At 43.0% G+C, this 23910-nt stretch overlaps 1 protein-coding gene across 4 annotated transcripts in view; it reads right to left on the bottom strand.

The window, feature by feature from the left end:
- Nucleotides 1–564: 564 nt before the first annotated feature.
- The window catches only part of SGSM2 (small G protein signaling modulator 2), a 1574436-nt gene continuing 1551090 nt past the window's right edge, over nt 565–23910 (bottom strand). For all 4 annotated transcript variants that reach the window (XM_069614582.1, XM_069614584.1, XM_069614583.1 and 1 more), the window contains one exon: nt 565–15995. In XM_069614582.1, coding sequence (XP_069470683.1) covers nt 15907–15995 — 89 coding nt within the window. In that variant the 3' untranslated portion in view covers nt 565–15906. The remainder of the gene's footprint in view (nt 15996–23910) is intronic.

Raw genomic sequence — 23910 nt, 5'->3', positions numbered from 1 at the left:
ATGGAGAAATATTTGAATAAGTAGCAGGCCCTTTAACACAAGAAAATACGGTAGGACCAACAATATCTACCTGTTTATAGGTGCAGACTGCCACACTGCACCATCTTATCCAGGTGTGTCTCGCCCAGTCCAAAAAGTATTTTCCAAGAAAACTCCAACAAAAGGTGACATTGTATTTCCATAGGGATGTGTGAAAATGGACAGACCTTTTACAAACTATTTCAGGTCGTGGCTGTGGGCATGGTTATCTGTGAATGCCCCCCTGGCACATCTTATCTCGGTAAAATATGTGAACAAGTATCACATTGCTCACTGCAAGAAGATGATTACATTACATTACATATATATTCCATATATATGAAATCCCATTGTCGATTGCTTGAACAAGATTTTTTAGGAAACTGAGCAAAAGAGCATGTCATAAAGTGCATTTCTATGGAGAAGTATTTGTCTAAGTAGCAGACTACTTAGCACATAAAAATTAGGGAAATGTCCTCGAGTCTTCTTTTCAAATGGTGTTTATCATTGAGTACTACATTCCGCAAGAACGTCTTTCCGTGTCCATTTTGTTAACAAATTATTTTTATTTGATTTTGAAGAAATAGAGATATATCATACAAAATTCAAGGTCATGCCAAACCATTGCAGACAAGTTGACACTTAGTACAGCTTGAAAGTAATATTCACCAATATATATAAAAACACTGGAAGGCATGAGACAAACACAGCTACAATCGCATGAAAATAAGCTCATGGTTAGGACAAAATATATCAAACAGGAAAATACAGTTCCCGGGTTTTCCATAAGACTGAAGCCTGTACATTGAAGAAAGAAGAATTATGTCTGTCAAGCACTGGAGAAAAACGCCCCCAAGAAACTGTAAAAACAGTTTCTCAGCTACACACACTATATGTAACATCTTTTAAATTTGATAATCTCAGACCTATTTGTGAGCCCATATCTATACTGAGCATTTGCTGCGAATTCCATTGCCTTAACTTTGCTCTTTTTTAAACGATATCTGCACTCTTCTGGGATCTAAATAAAATGTGTTACAATAACATTGTCCTTCAAGCATTTGACGTTGCCGGCACCCATAATATCCCGGTAAAACCGGGATAAAGGGTGCCATTAACGGTAAGGCGAGTCTGGCGGGTTACCGGCAGGCTTGTAATGACGTTAGTCCGTGAAAAATGCTGGTTGAAACGGCCGATAATAGTGGATCCGGCATTGTTCCCGGACCGGCATACTCTGAGTTTGCCGGTAGGGACAGTGAACTACCGGCAGGACTAACCTGCCGGGCGTTCATGCCCCTACCGGCAAAGAATTGCCCCTATCACAGGCACTGTTATTACCGGTGCCGGTGATAGAGGCAAACCCATTCCTATGTGAACTAACCGCCGTTGCCGGCACCTGTGATATCCCGGTAACACTGAGTAACACTGATCTATCGGGAGGCAGTAACGGTAAGGCGGTAGCACCGTCGGGTTACCGGCAGACTCGTAATGAGTGCCAGACTTTCCGACACTGTTCCACCTTTTTTTCCCTGACAGTTTATCATTCAAGCTCTGCTCAAGTCAAATCTCCCACCACACACACCTGGTGACGTGCGTGGCCACCGAGACTTACTGATTCATCTAACTGCGCACTTGTTGTGATGGAAATTCGAAGACGTGTCTTTAGCATCGCACAACCAAGGGCACAGGTTGCGGGCCTTATTTTCCATGTCTTTTCCGCTGCACCTACCTAGATGGACTCTCTCAGTGCAGCTTCTGGCTGTACTTTAAAGAATCAAAAAATAGGGCTCCTGGTGTGGAACCTATTCTACCCAGGAGGGTTAACTAGGAAAACAAAAGATACAAATGAATAGGTCCATGGATGTTAGGCTCAGAACAACACCTCCACATGTATTATCAAACTCTGCATTGCTAAGGAAGGAATCACTCTTCAATAGTATGTTGTAGAGATAAATCTCATTTTTTTTATATTAGAGTTGTGTGCAAAAAGACATAAATCCAACATTTAGAGAAATTAAGACATCAAAATGGTTTGCTAAAACAGAACAATCAGACAAAAAAACAGAAAGATATTTACAACACACAGTGCCAAAAAAACATTTTTTGGGACAATCTCCAAATTGTGTGTGTGCAACAAACCCGACTCCTATTAGGATTTGCCAAGAAATTCACATATTACAGTGTACATATTCAAGTCAACATTTGTGGAAAACACATAGAACAATGGTGGGTACACAAAATTATTTTTCTTGCGTAAACAGCATTAATGTGCTGTAGTTTTGGGGGGAGTAGTGCGTCTACTCCCCCCAAAACTACAGCACATTAATGCTGTTTACGCAAGAAAAATAATTTGGAGATTGTCCCAAAAAATGTTTTTTTGGCACTGTGTGTTGTAAATATCTTTCTGTTTTTTTGTCTGATTGTCCTGTTTTAGCAAACCATTTTGATGTCTTAATTTCTCTAAATGTTGGATTTATGTCTTTCTGTACTTTAAAGATACATTTCTCCTTTTTTGGGCCACTACCCTAGTATCTCGCCCACTATTAACCACAGATTGCAGAGCTTTCTCTGCCTCCTTCAATATAGTAAATATTGAAAATGTTAAAATCTTTTTCCAGCACCAAAGGCCTAAACATGAACATATCTCAACTCACGCGCTTTTGGTTGGTGTCACACTCCCTGTAAGCAACTCTCTCGCCTGCCAAGCTCCGTATTCCCCCGTGTAAGTCAGTGGGCTTTCACCCGCCAAAAACAAAATCGGATGTTTTCACCCGCCCTGAGGCCACAAAACGTTGAGAGCTATGAACATGTATGTCCAAGGGACTATAAGGGCAGGTCTTTTGTAATGGAGAAAAAATCATTTTGTGTCTGATTATTTTAGAAACCATGAATGAAAGCACGGATGATGAGTGAGTGATATAGGGCGCCCACGCCTAACATTTTCAAGGCACTATGAAGGTGTACTTTTGAAACAATGATGAAATAATTTGAAGTAGTCATGTGGGACTTGGTGCACATAACAGGTACTGTCGTTTACTACAGGTGCATGCCTAATAGCCACTGATAAATTTGGTACGAAAAAGTACTGTGTTTCTTATAGTATTTATTCCTGATTGCTCCGTAACCGCCATCCAGCATTTCGTAAATATTCTAGGATGTGATTAAGATTAGAAAATTCAACCAGTCCCAGGATATGTTGGAGGTGCGTTTTGTCATCAGTTAATAGATAATTTTTAAAAACTGGAATGTAATCCAGCAATATCTCAAAGAGCCGAGACAACCATGGCAGGTTGCTCAGCCAATGAGGTGGCTGGAACATTGGGCGAGAACACAATGTGCACCACCTGCTGTTTACAGCCACCCGAGGTCCGTCTGTTGGTGGTATCATCTTGATTGAGGAGAAGCAACGGTGAGCCTCTCCCTGTTGCCTCCTCATGTGCCTACTTTACCCCCAGTCCCCAAAACAAACTGTACCCTTTCCCCACGCCCTCCCTCCCCACTTACCTGCTGGACCGGAGCTTTGTGCTTCGGTCTGGCGTGCCTCCTGTCCGCTCCTGTCCCTTTTCCTATGGCAGTGGCCATCTTTTTTTCTTTTAGACGCTAGATTGGGCGAGTAGAATATCTGCACTACCCAACTCGTGTTAAAAAAAATGAAACCATTTGCACCCCGGATGAACCCCAGGTGCGAATGGCTATCACCCCCTTGTGGGGGGGCAGACATGGTCGGTAACGGCCCTTAGCCCTTGTTTTGCTCGGGTCTGCTCGGGTCTGCCCGGGCTGGCGGGCCATTACTGGTCATGTTTGCATCCCTGACATGGGGGTGATTGCCTTATTAATGCCTACCAGCATGCAAACCTGTGACCTGCAAGTTACACACATATCTGAGCAGCAAGAGCTCCACTAACTGAGGTATCTTTTCAGCTTTTTAAATGGTATTCATACTATTAAACTTGCATTGCCGCCCTCTTTAGTCTGCCTGCCTCATGCCCTAGACTGCAGAGCCTTCCTGGCCTTCAGAGTAAAGCCCTCATTATGAGTGTGACAGCATTGGCAAAAAGAGGCGGTATATAGAAATGACTGCCTTTTTGTACTGATTGCTGCTTTATCGCCTATGCAGTAAATACCTCCCTATAGGGGGTAAAACACCTCATATTTTAGTCCAGTTATCTTCACCTCTACGTTCAATCAAAAAAGCTCCCAGAAGTTCAAAAGGTTTTATTATGTAGCAAACAGAAGCACTTAAAGAAATAAAACACATGGGGACAAACACATAGGGTGAAAAAGTGGGTACATCTGATGCCCACCTTGTCACCCAATTCCCAGTCTAATGCACAGATTATCAGAATTAAACCCCTTCTGTGTGTTTAGAATAATTGGTCGGTAGCTGCAGGATCCTCTGCAGCCCATTTCCATTATCAAATTGAGGAAGGAGATGGAGTCAACAATTTTTCAGAACAAAATGATGCATATGGATTTACAGCAGAACTGTATGTAGTATTACTGTAAATCTGCTTCTGTTATTGGCATCCCAGTAGATTTCTTATAATAAGCCAGATTCATAGAATTCTGGCATGCATTAATGGTAATTACTGCATGCAAGAATTCCAGGGAAAATCCCTGATACTCTAGGTGCCTATGCATTGTGAATGCACAATGTTATATGCCATTTTTCTAGACCGAAAGGCCTATAAATGCTAATGGGCTATAAAAGGGGTCATTTTCCAAACGGCATTTGTGGGTTATTAGTTTGAAAATGATGGATGGTTGCATGATTGGCGAATTCATTTTGTGGCATAGCTCCCATGGCCTATTGCAACGCTTTAAGGCACTATGAAGTGTTACTTTAAAATGGTGACAAAAGGGCTCATTAGGAGTTCCCTGGTCCGGAAAAAATGGCAGTAATTCTGGCACTGGCATTTTTTTCAAACCGGGGGAAACACAAGTTTGCTGTGGGGGCAGTGATCTACTGGCAGGCCTGTCCTGGCAGTAGTTCAGGCCCCTACCAGGCCAGAAGCACCGGTACTACAGGTGCCGGTAAGTCCGCAAATCCCATCCATGGAGTCCTATGGGACCCCATGGAATGGTTCTTTACCGCCATCTCTGCCACCTTTAATATCCCAGGAATACCGGGATATTGGGTGGGGGAAACGGTAAGGAAGTTTTGCCTGTAAGACACGGTGGACACAGCAAATACTTTGGTTTCCTACAGATGCGTAAGCCTGCGCTCTGTAGCAGGCAGAATTCTGTGATTGGAGATAAAGTGAAGTAATGAAATCTTCCACTTTACCTAAAAAAATAATTGGATTTACTGCATCATGGCTGGCAGTCTGATGAAGTTCCCAAGTAATCCTATGGAATTCAAAAATGGGGATTAACACGGCCTTACTGGCACTCGTAAACCTGGTAAATTTGTGGGACCAAGTGGCAGTAACATTACATGAGTCTGATGTTAATTCCACCAGAAGATATGGATCTGCCTTTAGTTTAATACTGACAGCTCTTCCGCCATAGCCTGAGTTGTCATCCTAGATACCCAGTATCTATCAGCAGTCACCCGTTAGTGACTCTTCATACAATGGTTTAGTTACTTTTCATGTTCCAGCCCCTGATTCCTACTAAATGAGTGACTGGGTGGTATATACTAAGACCTGGGACTGCTAGTTAGCTTCTTTTAGTTTGTAGCTTATTTGCACTGCCCTGATTAGAAATACACCATGCTCTTGTTTGATCCAATCAATTGTAGGACCTTTTGTTTAACTGGTGGGCTTGCAGGGCTTAGAACACATGTTTACGAAACTGCTTGGGCATTTTGGACTCAAAGGTGCATTGGAAAGAACAAAGGGCCCATTCCAGCATCTCTGAAAGAGGTGGACATCGTCTTGTTGGTAATACTTAAGGTAAAGTTGGGCGATCAGGATTGGAGGAGGGTCAAACACATTTCAGATAGAAATAAGCAAAATCAGGCAAAAAGCAAGGGAACAAATTGCAAATAAGGATAGAGAATGTTAAAAACAACTGGAAAAGTGCAAACGGGACAAAAAAATTAGAAAATAAGGAACTGGATTGGTGGAGGCTAGGGTGCCACCTGACAATGGATTATGAAAATGGAATGTATTGTGATGAATGACCATTCACAAGATAGATGAAAAGACCACATGTATATGTTTCTTTGTACTATGACCATTTGCTTGAAGCTGCAACACTGCGGCTGCCTGAACATTCCCAAAGGGAGAAAAGGAAAGGATGATCATTTTGTCTTCCTTCGATGTGAGGGCCACAGAGTGGCCCCTGTGAGGGGCACACCTTTGGCACAAAGCGGGGAGAGTCGAAGAACATTGTTCTACGGCAAGCAGAACCCGCCAGATCCAGGAGTGAGAAGAACTCCAGAATGGTGGCTGGATATCTGATGCATATCTGGCGAGCCTAGAAAAGGACCAGCAAAGAAAACCTGGTAGACAGGTAGAGACCAGGATGCTGATAGCTTGAAAGGGGTTGAGGGAGACACTGATGTTAACAAGCAAATAATTCCAGGCAGGGACACTCTAACTTGAGGGCCCGGAAGAGATAGAAGAAGCTGATCGTAATCCAAATGCAGTGAAGCCTGCAGTGGAGAAGGACAAGGCAAGCGACCGGAAGTGCGATAGAAAGCGAGTAAAGCTAGAAAGTGGCTCCTAGAGTGGGAAGCCCAGAGTTCCCTGGAAGAGAAAAAAACAGAGAGAGACAAAACAATAAAAACATATGACGCCGGAGTCCAGGGGTCCATCTGGATCTCTGGCTCTGAACTGGGAAGGCTGGAGTACCTTTGAAGAGAAAACCGAGCAAGACAAGACCTGTGAATCGTTGAAACAAGCTAGTGTCCAGAAGTGAATGGATACAGAAAGGCCATTCTTTAAGAATCCAAGGAATAACGCTGCACATCGGAAACCGGGAGCAAGAGGCCTGAACATCCGGGAAGAGACATGAACTGGGAAAGACAATACTGTGGGAGACACTGCATGGTGGAACACTGAGTCCTAATTCCCAGAGTGGATTTAGAAAGGAAACACTGTGTGAAGCTTTGCATGCTGGGTATTTGGAGTCTCATTGAAGTATAGTCTGAAATTCTAAAAATTAGACTACTATGTAAAATTCCTAAAAGCAAACTGAAAAAGAAAGCATGGTGCGAAACACTGCCAACATGCAGGGGCGCTGCGTCCTGATTCCCAGAGCAAATTGAGAAAAACAGGAATATGTGTCAGGCTGTAAACTGGACTCCCAAGTCCAAAAGCACAGATTGCTCTGAGAAAGGAAAACTCTGTGGGAAATATAGCATACTGGATGCAAAGTCCTGATTCCCTGAGTGAACTGGAAAGACGGCACTTTGTGAAATGCTGCATTTTGGAATACAGAGTCCTGGATTCACAGTGAGACTTGATGAATGAATCACCTGATGGAGGCATGGGTCCGATACTCCCCAAGCTTTTGAGGAAGAAATATTTGAGAAATCCAGTGCATTAGAGTAACAATAAAAATGTATATATGTAGCGCATTTGCCAAAGTGCTGTGCGTAGACAATTTTTATACACATTTATTGTTTCCCATCTAAAGTTGATATCCATTTACCAACCTCGGAAAGAAGAAAGGCTGAGTTCTCCTTGTCAGGATTCAAATATGCAAACTGACTATCATACACAGATCTCATCAGCGAGTGCTTAACTTTCATAGCTATCTTACTGGCGGCAGACTGTTTTCAGAAATGGCAAATCCTTAAACATTTAAGTCCAAGTCAGAGAGACAGAACAAAAACCAGTGAAGTCTCGATCAAAGGCAACACTTTCATTCCTAACAAAGCAAAACCAAACCTTAAAATAACGTCTTGTTGTAACTTTATTATCCTAGAACGACTCAAGTCTGCCACTAGTCTTGTGTAGTGCTACCTCTGCCCTTTTATCAGCCACCTGATGACACAGTGGATAAAGGGAATGTGGCCATGTGGAACATCAGCGACCTGAACAGTTCCAAAACATGCAATTGATATACCAAGCGATGCTACACCAGGAAAAAAACATGACCTGAAAAGATAGGAAAAGGCTGTACAAATATGCCACTCGTGGGCTGCTTCTTCACTATGGCTCCAACTCTGGGCACTTCAATTTTGGGTTGAACTCCAAAATAGGGAAAACAGTAATCAACCTGATTAGGAGGGACGATAGGTTAACGATGCCTGCGAGCTGCTGCGCTCTTTATAAATGTTAATAAATAAATAGAAAATAAAGAAAGAAAGCCCTCACCTCATACAACTGGAGCACATGACTGCATCTATAAGTTATAGCTCAAATGAGGATGCTCTAAAATCTATGAAGTTGTGTTAAATGAATTGTTTGATTGGCCATCACTCTTAGTCATGGCATGGGATTTTAACATTGCAATGATTCTTATCAAAGACAAAAGATCAGGGAAAAATAAAATGTGTAATACTGTAATGGTTGCCCATCAATCTTGACTTCAAAGACGTTTGGAGAGTTGATCATTCACGTGAACATGAATAGACCTTTTATCTGCACCTATGCAAGGAGTACTCAATGACAGAGCTGAATTGGGCAACATCTACCCAATTGAATGGCACACAGGCATTATTTGCACCAATAGGCTCGCAGCAATCACGCACCAGTGATTATTTCTGTTTCAAACCTGGTAGTTAAAAGGATAGAAAGAAGATGGACATTGAATCATACCCTGTCACCAGACACACGATTCTGAGGCAAATGAAGGAGAGGTCTCATGACTATTTCCTTTCAAATAAGGACTTAGCCATGACTACCATTGTCTAGGATGCAATCAAAGCACATATAAGAGGCATTATCACTAGCGAGGTCATTGCCATAAAAAAGGCAACCTGCACTGCAATTGAGAACATTTAAAATATGGAAATCTTACATGCCCATGCCAGTAGGCAAACACGCTAATGCAAAAAAGAGTTCTCAATAAACATATTAAAGAACAAGCACAATATAAAGCAGGTGTGTTGCCAGAAACATTTAGAAAAAACATCACACACAAAACTCATGCATACAAACAAGGTAATAAACGGGGCAAGATGCTAGTGATACAAATAGAAGATGAGGAAATTACAAACAGCTGCTTTTCTGTTAAAGAGGATGGCAGGACCATAGGCAAGAAGCAATCACTCATAATTATTTCGTTAAGAAATGTTTATTCATCACTATACCAATAGGAGGGCCAAAAGGACCATGCGCTCATGGAAGAGTATCTATATAATAACTGATAGGTGACTTAACAAATAAAAAGAGAAAACAGTAGAAGAGGAAGACACTAAGGAGAGTTGAGAAAGGTGTCCAGCTAAAGCAAATAAAGCTGCTGGACCGGGTGGACTGCATGCTGAACATTATACAAACAACTCTCAGATTGTTTCTTCTTTTTAATACTGTGCACATATGTTATGCCTACTGCTTCAGCGGCTCCATTTCAGAAGGAGGCCAGAATAACTTTAAATAAATAGATGCACCAAATATGATGCCACGGATCACTCTTAAATACAGATACAAAAATATACTCTAAAATCTCAGCAAATAGACTTTCTCAAGTCAGATAGTTTCTACATCCCTGAAGGAAGCACTGTAAAGCAAACCAAAACAATCACATGCCTTCTCGGCGAGGCTGAAATAGAGAAAAGAGGCCTAGCTATTATTATTATTTTGCTTGATATTGAAAAAGCATTTGATAGGGTTTCCTGGGAATTCATATTGACTATGTTTGTGTTAAATTGGGATAGGGGCAAAGTATATCTCAAGGATTATACGTCCTTCCACACTCAAGATTCTGTGCATTGTGGAGAGATTAGACTCATTTCCTTTCAGTCATGGCACGAGAAAAGGTGCATTCACTCTCCATTTACAATTTCAGATAGACTATATAAGCTATATTATCCTGCACCTGATTAACTGCAAAGTTCTATTAAATGGCATCTCCAATTTCTGGTAGTAGACTAGTTCTGGTTAAGAAACTGCTGGGTAAGGACATTTCCAATGTTGGTAAAACCCGAGTGTTCAGACGGTAGAGAGCAAAAGGCCAGGAAGTTTTGTTAACCAGCCTTTTTGCTCAATTTTCTGGATGTCTGCAAACCACATAACCAACATTCAGTTATCCAGCATCATTGGATTCTCAGTAATGACAGATAGCACATTTTTACTGTATATGGGAACTTTTGTTAAGTGAATATCTGAGAGTTTTTTTTATGTTTCCAAGTAGAGCGAAAGATACTAAAATTAAGCTCCTGTTGAATGCAGATTATGTGATTATAATTATGCATGCATCGGAGGAGCTTTGCCAGCTACTAGGAAGATTGCTGATGAAATTGGAAATAGATGTAGCTATAAATCTATTCTAAATAAAACAGCTATTATTGAAATAGGTCTGTCAGAATTTAACACTGAATTTCTGTCGAGAGCGATCCAAAGATATACTCATTAATATATCTCTACATGTTACTTAAAATAAATTACCAAGTCCTCTTCAAGAAAAATACAATCACATTTTGAAAACGGATCAATCATCCTTTGTCCCTGGATGGCTAAAGAAATGTCTGAAAAATGGTAGCTTTTCCCAGGACCCTTTCGCTGTTCAGACTATTCGGAGCATGTTTGTTTTACATGCCTCTTGAATTCTTTTAGAGACTAAACTTGACAAACACCACCTTAGACATCTGCAAATACCACTCATTCCAGGTGAGGTAGATCGGCTGGCTAAATTCCAGTCTATAATATTCAGTAGCCTTTCTTAAAAGATAGTTAAAACTGCTAAATGAGAAAACTCATCCATCACTTTGGGTAGATGTATCATTGGTTTCAACAGAAATAGCTAAATTACTTCTTAAATATTGGTAGTCCAAATTCTATACACATGTTAGATTTAAGACACTACAAACCTATATCAGGATCTGCTAGGTTGTCTCAACAGATGTCCAGATTCCAAAATACTTGCACCAGTCTCTGTTACAGCAGAATCCTAGACTCTTAGAGATCTTTTTTTGTGTGGGTAGAAAACTGCCCCCAAATCTTAAGAGACCTACACGAAGATGAGGGGATCATGTAAATCCAGCAGCTGATGGGAACATATGAACATCGAGAACAACCTATTTTTAAAATATCTTCAAAAACAAATGGCCAATAGGAACTTTAAAGCACCACATCCCCACTTAGTCAAACCTTTGAAAACGGCCTGTATCATCATATCTGTCATATCTGTATTTTAGAACGAGGTACTGACTTTGTAAAATGCTGTCTACGCAGAAAAGCTAAATGTTGGACAAAACAATTACAGCAAACATTCTCATGAAGAATATCTCATAAACGCTGTAAAACTAATGCACAGTGCAGACAAGTGTATGCAAAAAAGAAAAATACAAACTATACGCCATGTTTACTACACTTAGAGGAAATTGTCTAAGTGGGGAAAGAGAGAGATTTCAAAATCCCCCCGTTATGGAGAGCAGAACACAGATTTGGTTCAAAGATTGCTGTGCTATGTGGTCTGCACTGATTATGTTTTGGAAATTCATTTTTCATTCAATCAGCACCTATGTCTGTGTCACAATATAGATGACCAGTAAAACCATAGCTTTGACATGTGTATCTGGCAATAGTTGCTGCCAGATGTATTTCTGCTACAACATGGTTTGACAAACAGGCCCCCAAAATCACCCCATGGAGCACTGACTTTAGGGATAATTATTACACCAAAGAACAGATTTATATTCTACATATAATTAGAGCCCACATGGGCCCCTATGTATAATTTGACTAATCATCTTGTCATCATCAGCATACTCTTTGGAAGGTAGTTATATTGATATTTCCGGGGTGATGCATAAACATTTAGAACCCAGAGGAGTGTGACCAGCCAATCAGGAGGTTAGGCACACAGGCTTTCACCTACGGTATAAGCCTGAGGTCCTTTCCAGCCTCCGGTGCCCCTGTGACCCTGCTGTAATCTATTTCCCGTTGCCTGCCCTGCTTTCCCATCTTTGCCCAAACTCACCTCGATTACCTATCCCACCTCTCTAGCTGCTAACCTACTTACCCGCTGTTTTTCCCTGAAGGCCATCATCAACATAGAAAAGGGACTGCTGCTCTTTTATATATTACATAGTAATTTTTTTTTTTTAGGGGAATCGGGCTTCATCTGTCGGCACAGACCCAATTCCCTTAATAAAGAATATATATCAGCACACAGCCCGGATGGTGTCTCAGGGTGCGACCAGCATTAATCAACACTACTTGGGAGGTTGGGGCAGACTACGCCAGTAATGGCCCTAAACCCTTGATGAGGGCCCCACTGAGCTGGGTCAAAAGGCTACTACCGGCTAAGTCCGCCTCCACAAAGCGTTGATTAATGCTACTTTGTTTTGCGCCCATGTTTGCTGGCTGTCCTTATTCTTTCACACTCATTTACAATTGCGTTTCAGATATTTGGGCCTCATTACAAGTGTGGTGGTCCGGAAATAAGGGTGTCGGTTGGACTGTACCGGCACCCTTTCCGGACCGCCACACTACAAGTCTGTGGGCCTGACTTCCTTATCCGCCTGGACTTGTAATGTCCCAGTGGCATCGGATGCTAGGTGCCGGAAAAGTGTTAAGAGTCCGGCGGCAACCCACCGGAAGCACTGGCAGGGTTACGGCTGGACTCGTAATGAGAGCCATTGTTTTTATTCTTTAGTGTTTTCTTACACTTTTTTCCTAGCAGCTTCACAATAGCAGTTGCTTGCATACTCATGCCTGGAAATACACAATTGGAAAGAAAAGTGCCCGTCTAATGGCGGTGGCTTGTACAGTTCAGTGATTCATTCTTTCGTCATTGCGGGGGAAACTATTTGAAAATGATTACCAGTTCATGAATTAAAAAAATGACAACATCCCAAATCTATACATTCAAATGAATGGAAAGCTAATACTTTGTTGTATCTGTTCAATGCCTTGTCCAATAAGGAACCGGCTCCTACATCAGATAGCCACACAATTAAAACATCTTTGTTCTGTCAGTCCATGGAATTGATTTTATAAGTGTCTCATTCATACATAATAGACCGAATGGTGTTGATTTCAGTGCTGCTAGGTGACCTAAGTCTCTTCCAGATTTGACCTAATAATCACCTTTCTGAAATAATCTAAAACAGTGTATTGCGTACAATTACATTCATGACAATTGATTAAAATGGGTATGCAACAGGCAATACAGACACTTAAATACTGTTTGTTGCTGGTTTTGCAAATCCATCTTTAAAGATTGTCCATCAACTGTCCTACGTATAATTGGAATGATCATGGGTGCATAACATTAGAGGTGGTTCACATTTTATTTAGCACACATTATCATCTTGGGCCTTGCCTTGCATCACTACCGCACTTAAGTTTTCAATTTGAAAATGATGCTATAAAGCTCTAGGGATAGGGCTGAACTGAGGAACTTCTGTAGTCTTGCGGCTGTCCACATTGCACTGATCACATTGAGGAGTTACATTCATATTTAGAAGTATATTTAGATTGATGGAAAGAGGGGTAGTGATGGTGGTCTCTACTTGCTGGTGCCTCCTGAGCTTGATTGCCTTTCTACTGCTACTGGTGGTATACTCCTTATCTGCGACCACAACACCATTTATTTCAAAGATTTTCTTTCCAAAAGAAAATGGGATAAACCGTGAGAGCTGCTAGTTTCAGTTAAAGAAAATAAATCATAAATAATCATTCTCTATTCCATGCCCTTTAATAAGGTTCCATCCTCATCACACATTGGTGAAGGAGATTACATATTGCAGCCCGTGCAAAAAGCAGACATTTAATTCAGAAAGTGCAGTGGTTCCATTGATTCCTGGTTCCTGAGAGGCTTCCTAGCATCCTGTTCAATGCCACCTTTCTTAGCTACCCATTAACCTGTTTCTTAAGCTATCCTTCCTTTATCCATAAGTTTTCCCCATCTCTCATTGACCTGCTTTCTAGCCATTACAACCTCCCATTCTTTCCCATCCACCTATCCACCCATATGTCAAGGCCCCATTAATGCTTCCTAACCTTCATCGCCTGCCATTCACCCATCTCTCAGCCTTCAATCCAGCTGCTTTTTAACCTTCCCATCCTCTGAATAACCAAACGCCTAACATTCCCAGCCTTCCATTACCTGACTTTCTAACCTTTCCCAACTTCTTGTTCACCCATATGATCACCTTCTCAGCTGATCATTCACCCCCCCTCCCAACCTTCTATTAATTGCTTCGTTACTAACCTTTGTCATTGGGCCTTATTACAAGTGTGGCGGTCTGGAATTAAGGGTGCCAGTCGCACTGTACCAGCACCCTTTCTGAACCGCCACACTACAACTTTGCCTTCTGGGGCCGTTGCACCTGGCAGGTCTGACCTACTGGGTGCAACGGCCCCGGAAAGCAGAGTTGTCACGGAAGCACTGACACCTTTAACAACGTGGCCGGTGCTTCCGGGAACCCTATCGGACTCCATGGGAATGGGGACTTCCTGAATCTACCGCCTGATATCCCGGGCTGCAGGGACTTGTAATGTCCCGGTGCCACCGGTATATCAGGCGGTGGATTTGGTGTTAAGAAGATGGCGGCAACCCACTGGTAGCATGGCGGGTTACCGCTGTCCTCGTAATGAGACCTTGTCTCATTTACACATCTGCCAACCTGCTCAACCTACCAGTCACCAGCCTCCCTCCTTATCATCAGTCTCCCATTGACCTGATGCCAAGCCTTCCCATTCTCTCTATCACTAACCGCTCAACCTTCCCTTCCTCCTATTCACTCATATATTAACCTTCATACTCTTCCATTAGCCTACCTACTAACGTTCCCTATCTCCCATTCGCCGTTCTATTAACATTCATCTCATCCACAGATTTCCTAACCTTTCCCTTCCTCCCATTCACTATATTCCTAAACTTAAGCATCCTCAATGAATGAACCCATCTCACAACCCTCTCTGCATCCCAGTCCCGTTCTTCCTAACATTCTCAGCCTCCCACTCATCACATTTCACACATCCTCTTATTCTGAAGCCTACAATTTAGCAAACATTTGGGCCTCATTACGTGTTTGCCTGTATGCAAATAACGTGCGACAAACTACGAGTTTAGCAGTGGGGTGCCTGATTTACCTCCAGCTCTTGGCTAAGTCAGGCACGCCACCGGCAAAAAAACTGCCAGTATTACCGGCACCAGTATTACCAGTGCCGGTAATACTGGCAATCCCGCTTTGGAGTCCTATGGGACTCCATGGAATGGAATGGGGATTAACCCCCCTTGCCGGCACTTGTAATCTGCTGGTTACGGCAGATCAAGTGCCGGGCACGGTAAATCCGTTTCGTGGTATGCCACCGGATTTAACGGAGGGATACCATCCGACCTGTAATGAGGCCCAGTTGTCTTTTCTTTTAGCTCTTTACATGGAGTTGCAGTAGGAGGGAGGTGCACAATAATTCACACCTGAGCACCAGCAACTCTGCCCCAATGTTTTGCTAAATTTGAGATAATTTCCATAGTATTGGTAGTAACTGATGAAATATGGCACTTCATATAAACAATCATTTCCCATCTCTCACACATGTACAGAGACCTGTACAATGCTGAAGATACAAATAGCCGAACGAAAATATGCTGTGATAGGCAAAGAAAACGTAGCAAAGAGTCCAAAATCATAACCTCTGTCGAGGCTCAAAAATTTTCTTTCTTTCCTTACAAGTCCATTAGAAATCCTGAAAAATGTTCTACATTACACTGAAAATGTCCTCAAAACATCCATTTGAAGTTGCAGTGCAAAATAGGCACAGTTTCAGTGCCACAAAAACCAAAACGCCCTTTTTACAAAACGTCAGAGTCTTCCTTCTTTCATTTGTTTTCAATCAGGGTCTGCACTTTGTAGACTAGGTCTCGTGCTATCCTCAGGATAAGTTGGGCGTCGTGGTGTTCAGCCATTTCTAAAAGAAAGAAAAAAAAGAGTTATAATGCATCTCCCTGAGTTATCATGTCTTGCACCGCTTTCTTTTTCTCTTCAACTAGGTATGTTCTTCGAAAGACACTCTGGCACTACCACTAATCCCAAAGACACTTTGGACCGCTTTATGTGTTTCTCGATAGAGGTAAAACATGCATCATTTTGTAAATACTACGTATTTGACCACTCTGCTAAGTGATGACCTTTGTTTCCAAAATAAATTCCTCCTACCACATACAGTATTAACACATGCAGTAAATCTGGACGTACCCAATGGAGTCTTATTGAACTCTGAAATGGGGAATAACTGAAGAGCCTGATGACTGAATCAGTTGGACTTTTCTTGTTACCCTTTGCTCGTTGCACGCGATAACAGAGAACATGTGCCAAACCCTTAATGGGACTCGAAGCCTCAGAGTTCAAAGACATACGTGCAGAAAGGGCAGTCACATTTTTAGACTGTCCATTTGAAATCCATACAAACATTATTGGCTAATTCTGCTTTCCATTGATATGTATTCATAACCTACCATCTGTAACTGTTTCCATGTAGTGGCAAGACTAGAAATATAAGTGACATGTTCCAATAAAGCTACAAAAGCCATGGGATGTGCCTACCTGCCTTTTGTCTGTGTCTCAGGACACCTGTATCTATTTTTAGCTGATGGATGTGTATGCCTACATTCAACGCTTGGTTGTATGTGGGTTATGGACATTTGTAATATAATAGAGGGTTGTCCATGAATTAATCAAAGGCGAAATGTCAGCGGAAAAAAACACAGAAAGTTATTTGAAAAAAATGGACTTTTGTTTATTTCTCCCACTGACATTTCTGACAACCCACTCTCCTCTCGCCCACTTACTTACCTGTTGGACTCACACCTCGCTGTGTGCCGCCGACTCCCTGTCTGCCCGCGATGCCAGCTCCCTTCACTTACGTGAATGGCAACCAGCACTGCAGGGTCCTTTTTTTAAATAACTTTAACCTATCGGGAGCAGGGGCCACCCTCCCTAACCCCCATGTCATTATAGTGAACAGAGGTGCGGGGGACAACACCCCTGCAACCTGTGTCCCCTTGTTCACTTCGAATAATTCTACAATATTTTTTTCTTCAAACATTTGTACGGATATCATAGCAGTGGATATGGACTGATAGTATACAGTTACTAGCTAAGCACACTGTAAGTAAGCATTTTCCAACCTTCTTTATATGACCACTCAGTTGCAATAGATTCCCAAGCAGAGCGTACTGAGAGGTGGTGACAACATAAGCTCATATCCCGGCTCAAATATTTGGTAAACCCGGTGCCACTATGGAGATTTGGCCCTATCAGTATTCCTTATGAAATACTGTGGCCAGCCAGAAGAAGGACACAGACACTCTGAGGACATGTTTCACAAGATTTTTTTAAAGTAACATTTTATAAGGCCTAACTTTCCCTATCACTAAGGGTGGTCCCTCCCTATGTTATTAAATACGGTGCTGGTCAGTCATTTTTGAATGCCAGAGGAATACGTTTGCTGTCCAAAACTAACCTAATTGACCTTACCACTATGAAAATGAATGTAGATCAGGAGAATGTCTCCCTTCTCCTAAGGGTACTTCCAGTAGCAGTCTGAAGGATTCTTTATTAATCCATAATCCTCAAATAGTCTCTTGTGATTTCTTGGATGGGCCTCTGTAACTCTTCACATGGACTATTAGCTTCCCCTCCTCGGGGATCTTTTATAGGATCTGTATTCCTGGTTTTTGGTTTTGGTGTACCCTTGGAAAATAATGTTTCTCTGGTAGGATTTTCTTCCTGGGCAGTTATAGTTCAGCTTGTTCTGGCATAGTTGATTTAGTACATTGTTCAATGGAAAGGTTCATCTGAACCCTGATCATAATGTTTTCTCTCTTTTATGTTATGTTCTTCTTGCACAGTATATCGAGTTTCTTTCCCCTTTTCCCAGGGTATTGTTATACACTGTTCTTTTCTCTCAGTATTAAGATTTTCAGTAATTCCTTCTCTTATATCACTGCACTTTAAGTTCATCAGTTTTAGATTTAACTTTGCTTGATAACTTTCACTGGGACAAGATGCTTGCAAGGCGTAATGATGCTCTCTATCGCTTCCCTTTATTCCTGTTCTCCCCATTACCTCCGACTGTGAAGCAGAACATCTCTGTGAGCCTTGTTCCTCGGGGACTTTCTCTCTTGCTCCACAGTGCCATTGGTTTATTTTTGTCGCTGTTTTCTTCCTCAGGTTTTCTCTGTGCTGCGTCTCGGTGTTCCACGGAGGGACCAAACACCCGGCTGCTGTATGTATGCGGTGGTATCGGTGATGGTTTATGGACCGGCTGTCCACCACCGATCCTTCGTGGTCTCACCACCACCCTCCTCTGGGCTCCTGCCCTTTCGGCTTCTCATGCTGGGGATTCGCCATGACTCTGGCATCTCCCTGTACGGTATAGTGCAAGTTTCAAACTCGCTGGCTACCTGGTACACACGCCTTCTACAGCTGTTACGCAGGTCGGGGCCTTCCCTTGCCTTTGTATGTGTTCCTCTCTCTCCCTGTTGCTCGTCGAGTACAACCTATTCAACATACTCGTCCCAGTAGATACTTCGATTTAAAGGGGTATGTTCTTTTTCTATATGATAATGACAGCTATCAAATGTTTCTTCATCCCAGTCTTGTTGTTTAAATGTCTCTGGTATTTTAGAGCAACCCATGTAGGCCACAGTGTGCCAGCTTTAGGGAGTTCGTCACAGGAACGGGAGTCATTGTCCCATAAGGGGGAGTCTCTCTGGGTGAGGTCTCACTTGTCCCGACCCTTAGGGAGGGTGTTGCAGAGCGGTTCACCTCTCTAGCCTCACAGAGGAGGCTCCCACTTGGGGAGAAGAGGCGAATCCCCTGAATTTGACACATGCCCTTCCGCTTATCTTTGTGGCTTCCCCTTCTTGACTGATGAGAAAGTGGCTCAGAAAATCAAATCAACATTCCACTGTTCTTGTCCTTTTCGTTGTTCAACTGAAAAACACAAAGGTTGCAAGTCCAGGAACTATCTCATAATTCTGGCATTGGTATCTTTTTGCAAACTCATCCAGGTCAAGGGCGAGTGATCTGTAATTATTTGAAAACTTCTCTCAGTTAGATAATACTGTAAGTGGGTGACAGCCAATTTTATGGCCAATGCTTTCAATTCCACAGTTGCATAGGACTGTTCCCTGGGGCGTAGTACTGTTCCCCAGGGCAAGGTTTCCTGCTTGTGTACAATACAGGGTGTTAAACTCCCTCATATTCTTGTGAAAGGACATCTCCTAACCAAACCTTATATGCACCAGTTTGTAATAGAAAATCCTTATTAAAGTCCGGCATCTTCAGGATGGATTTACTGCAAAGGATATTTTTCAGGCCATTCAAATCATTGTGATCTTCCTTAATCCAGATCAGCTTCTGTGGTTGCACATTTTTCATCTTCTCTATTAGAATGGCGGCAATGCTTGAATAGTTCTCTTGTAGCAGCCCCTTAAGAAGGCGCAGAGTTCTCTCTTTGTCTTGGGGGTAGGTGTTTTTAGGATCCCCTTTACCTTTTTAGTCTGTGGTTGAATTACCATAGATATTTTACTGCAGACTGGGAAAGATGACATTTTCATGGGTTGCCTCTGTGAGAAACCTGAAGGTGTCTCATGTACTGGTCCCCAGGTATATGTCATCCAGGTGACCAGGATATGGCCATCACTATTGGATCCAGTTCCTGGGGGTGTAGTAGTGAGGGAGGATCACCTGGATGGGGGTCTTCGGGGAATGGCAGTGGGGCACCGACGGGTGAGATTGGGTAATCCCCTTCTTATAGAACCTTTTTCCCATCCTACCCCGTAGGATATTCAACCCTCTACCCCCCCTTTTCCGACATGAACACTTTCGCACGCAACGAAAGACGGACAAACACCCAAGCCATCTACCTGACATGTCCCAATACAAGGGTCAGGCAAAGTCAGGAAATTGACCAGAATCACACACACCTAATAGCCCTTTCCCTTCCCCTCAGGGATAAAAGGTGGAGGACGAGAGCACAATACGAGCAAGGCAGACCGCACAATGACACCGCTATCCAGACACATCAGTTCAAGAAGAGAAGAAAGGCGGCCAGACTGGGAAGGCTGACAAGGAGAGAAGCGACCTTGCCCTTTCCAACCCAGGCCCGCAAAACCTCTGCTGAAGCGATGGTAAGACAGCAAACAATAGCCTAAGTGTGTTGCAGCAGATGTCAATGGTACACAGAGCATGTTGATGCTGATAAGCAGGAAAGAGGGAGATGCCTGCTATCGTGGTACTGGCCTTGACTCCTGATACGAAGAAAGCCAAGTGGTTCATCACAGCCGGTGAGTCAAGGGAAGAACCGATAAAGAACCCAAACTGTGTTGAACAATATAGCAAACGGCTGATTGCAGAAGCATAAAGAACTGTTAATGTGAAAGGGGAAAGACAGCTGCAGATGAGCCAGGCACCACGTGGGTGCTCACTTGGGAAACTCTGGGCGATTACCCGATTGTTGAAACTACTGTTACCAGAAGGTCTTGGGACAGGCGAGAAGAGGGTCAAAGTGGTCATACCGGGATCTAGTAAAATCCTCTGTACAGTCGAAAGTCTTTGACCGGCAGATGATCGTAAAGATAAGGGAAGTGAATCCCACAACGTAAGAAAGTGAAACGAACAGTGTGTTTACAAGAGTAAACCCAGCAGAGGGTTGTCTACTATGAACTGTGTAAGACATTCAAGATTTGTGAATATCACAAAGGAGATTGGGCCTCATTACGACCCTGGCGGAAGACCATGGTGCTGCTAGCACCATGGTCCATGCTGGTAAGTTATCGACTCCGCCATGGAGAAAGGGGGAATTACCACCCCATTACAAGGTTGGCGGGGCGGTAATTCCCCCTTCCTCCATGGCCCTTCCCCATTCCTATTTTTGCCCCATAGGGCTCAATGGGAATGGGGAAGGTGCTAAGTACGGTGCCGCAAATTGCGGCACCGTACTTAGCACCAAGGTCCCTTTGCGGGTCCCTACTTTAACTGCTGGTAGAACCAGCCGTTAAGGTCGGGTCCCGCAAAGGGACCTCGTAATTAGGCGCTAATAGGTTAACGCCGCCGCAGCCTTTTACGGTGCCGTTAACCCATTAGCGCCTGGGTCGTAATGAGGCCCATTGTGTAGAAAGCTGTAGTGAACCCGACCAAGGGAGGCAAACAGTTCAGAGGGCTCTGCGCGAGGAGGACGGGGATCCAGGGGTGAGAAACCATCAACCCAACAGCATGTGAATGCAACTGAGAGATCATTTTTGAATACATGCCAGGGTGAACCCGGCAGAGGGAGGCAGATATTCGAGAGGGCTTTGAGGCTCTGGAAGAGGGAGACACAAGGGTGAAAAAACATCACCTCAAGTGTAAAACCAAAACAAACTTTTTGTTTATTTATTTTGAATCCATCAGGCCATCAGAAGCAGGAAAGCTAACGCCCGAAGGTCCTGATATATCGCAAAGAACTGTTTAGGTATCTGAATCCGGAAGAGGGGGATCCAGGGGTGAAAAGACATCACCCAACGCACCATTGCAAAGGAACCTTTTGTTGTTATTTTGAACACATCAGGTCCTCAAAGGCAAGAGACTTTACAGAGAAAGAGACTTGGCCAACGATGGTCCTGGTAGATGAGAACGGAACTGTTGTCTCATGCTGGGAAAGCTCAAGTGTGTGCTGTGCTCCAGAGTCCCGCCTTTTCCCATGCTCAAAACATGGGGAAGGGAGATCACGGTTACCACATCCTGATTTATTATTTGTGAACACGTCTTTTCTTTCTTGTTAATCCTATCCTACACTCTTTTGTATTTGGCATAAGGATTGGCAATAGGTTTTCCTTAGTATAGGCCTTTTTATTTGACAAGACGCCCCTAGGACTGACTTATTTTGACTTGATGGTCATAGCTCGCTCCCATCTTAGATTTGGGTTTAGATTAGGCATTTTTCCACCCTACCTATACGGTTTAATAAACACTCCTGAACTCTGATCACTTGTGTCTGTCTATTCTTGATACCATACAATTTATACACCTCTGAGGCCTGCTTTTCTCAGGGTCCGGGTGATCTCATACAGATGGTGAACATATTCAGATCAACTATCACAATGTGTTAGGCATTCGCCCACCTCTGATGCTGCGTGGAAATTGTCCTCTTTCGCTTCCGTGTGGAAGCTTTGGTGTTTCCACAGTTACCGTCCCATACCAAGATGGCACTGATACCTGAAACGCACGGCACGTATCGGTGATGTCATACGTCCAAGATGCTTGCTTCCATGGGAACGGAGATGGAGAGGACTTGCAGCATCATAAAAGCCTTGTATTCAGGTACTCGTTGCGTCGCAACTCTGCTCCTCTGTTGCACACGCTCTAGAATCCCTGTTACTCTCTTTCTCTCCGTGCCTCCCTGGCTTTTATCTATTTTCTACTCTTCTTGAGATTCTGCTGCAGCTCTGTCTATCTTGGCCCCTGTGCTTCTATTCTTTCTATCTGTTTTCTACGTTGCTAGCGTCTTGGTACTTCTTGAACTACCCGGACTTGGGACCCACTGGATCTTTGAACTATTACCTACTTGCTTGCCCTTGGACTTTCCTATCACAATCTACTGGAAATCCATTGTACTCATTGGAAAGCTTACTGGTAACAGTCATCTCTGCATCCAGACGCCCGCTTTCCAGGACAACTGTTAAGGAGGTTTTTTTCTCCCTCCTTATATTCGGAACTGTGCTCCCGGGGGGAATCTCCCAGCCCTCTGTCTCTACCCAGAGAGGCGAGGTGGCTTATTGGGGAGACAGGCTTTATCTCCACCCAGAGACACTCCTAAGGTAAGGCCTGTTGCTGAGACAATGAACCACAATTTCATCCAGGTAAGCTCCACAGAAGGCCGAATAAGGTTTTAATATTCAGTCCATCAGACGCTGAAAGGTGGCTGGGGCTCCATGAAGGCCAAAAGATAAGACCTTGAATTGAAACAGGCCCTGTGGTGTTGAAAAGGCTGTTTTTTCCCAGTCGGCTGGATTCAGAGGTACCTGCCAATATCCCTTTGTTAGATGTAAAGTTGATACGTATTTAGCTGAGCCCAATTTTTTGATTAGTTCATCGATTCTCGGCATCGGGTAAGCATTGAATAATGAGATTGAGTTCAGCTTCCTAAAGTCAACGCAAGAGCGCTACCACTTATCGGTTTATTGGCGACTCAGATTATAGGGGAGAACCAGGGACTCTCGAAGGCTTGATTATGTCTGACCTATGCATGTCCTTTATTGCTTGTTCGATTACTTTCTTTCGGGCCTCAGGGATTCGGTAAGGCTTAAGATTTATGGTTTTCCCAACCAGTGCTCTAATGAAATGAAAGAAATGAGCAACTCTCCATAGTTGCTCGGAGAATACCTCAGGAAACTGGTCTAATACAGCTCTAATATCGGCCTTATTGAGAGGGTGACATATCCGGGTAGACCAAGTTATTTTCCTAAGGGGAATTGATAAGGAGGCCACCATAGTAACATTGGTATTCTCACTATGATCTATTTTCCACTCCTTAGGCAAGTTTACATGATAGACCTGCGTTTTGTGGCATCTATTTGAAGGCATCATGAAGCAAGATACAGACAACAGATTCACTTTTCTTTTAAAAGTATTTTATTTGTCTTAATTGTCAGGATGGAGTAAGTCCTGACGTGTCCTATGCTAAGGTGGTATTTCCCTTCCTACATAAACTAAGGATAGTCTTTGTCAGTAAGTTCAACTTAAAAGTCTGTCTGTGTCCAAAACCTATACTTGCCCTCACAACTAAAGATATACAATGTGTAGGGATGTCAGCACCAAGAGAAAAGTGTTAAAAATAA

Source organism: Ambystoma mexicanum, chromosome 9 (assembly GCF_040938575.1).
Source record: "Ambystoma mexicanum isolate Mex_15411 chromosome 9, UKY_AmexF1_1, whole genome shotgun sequence".
NCBI lineage: Eukaryota > Metazoa > Chordata > Amphibia > Caudata > Ambystomatidae > Ambystoma > Ambystoma mexicanum.
Note: the sequence above shows the minus strand (reverse complement) of the source record. Positions and strands in the feature narration are given on the sequence as shown.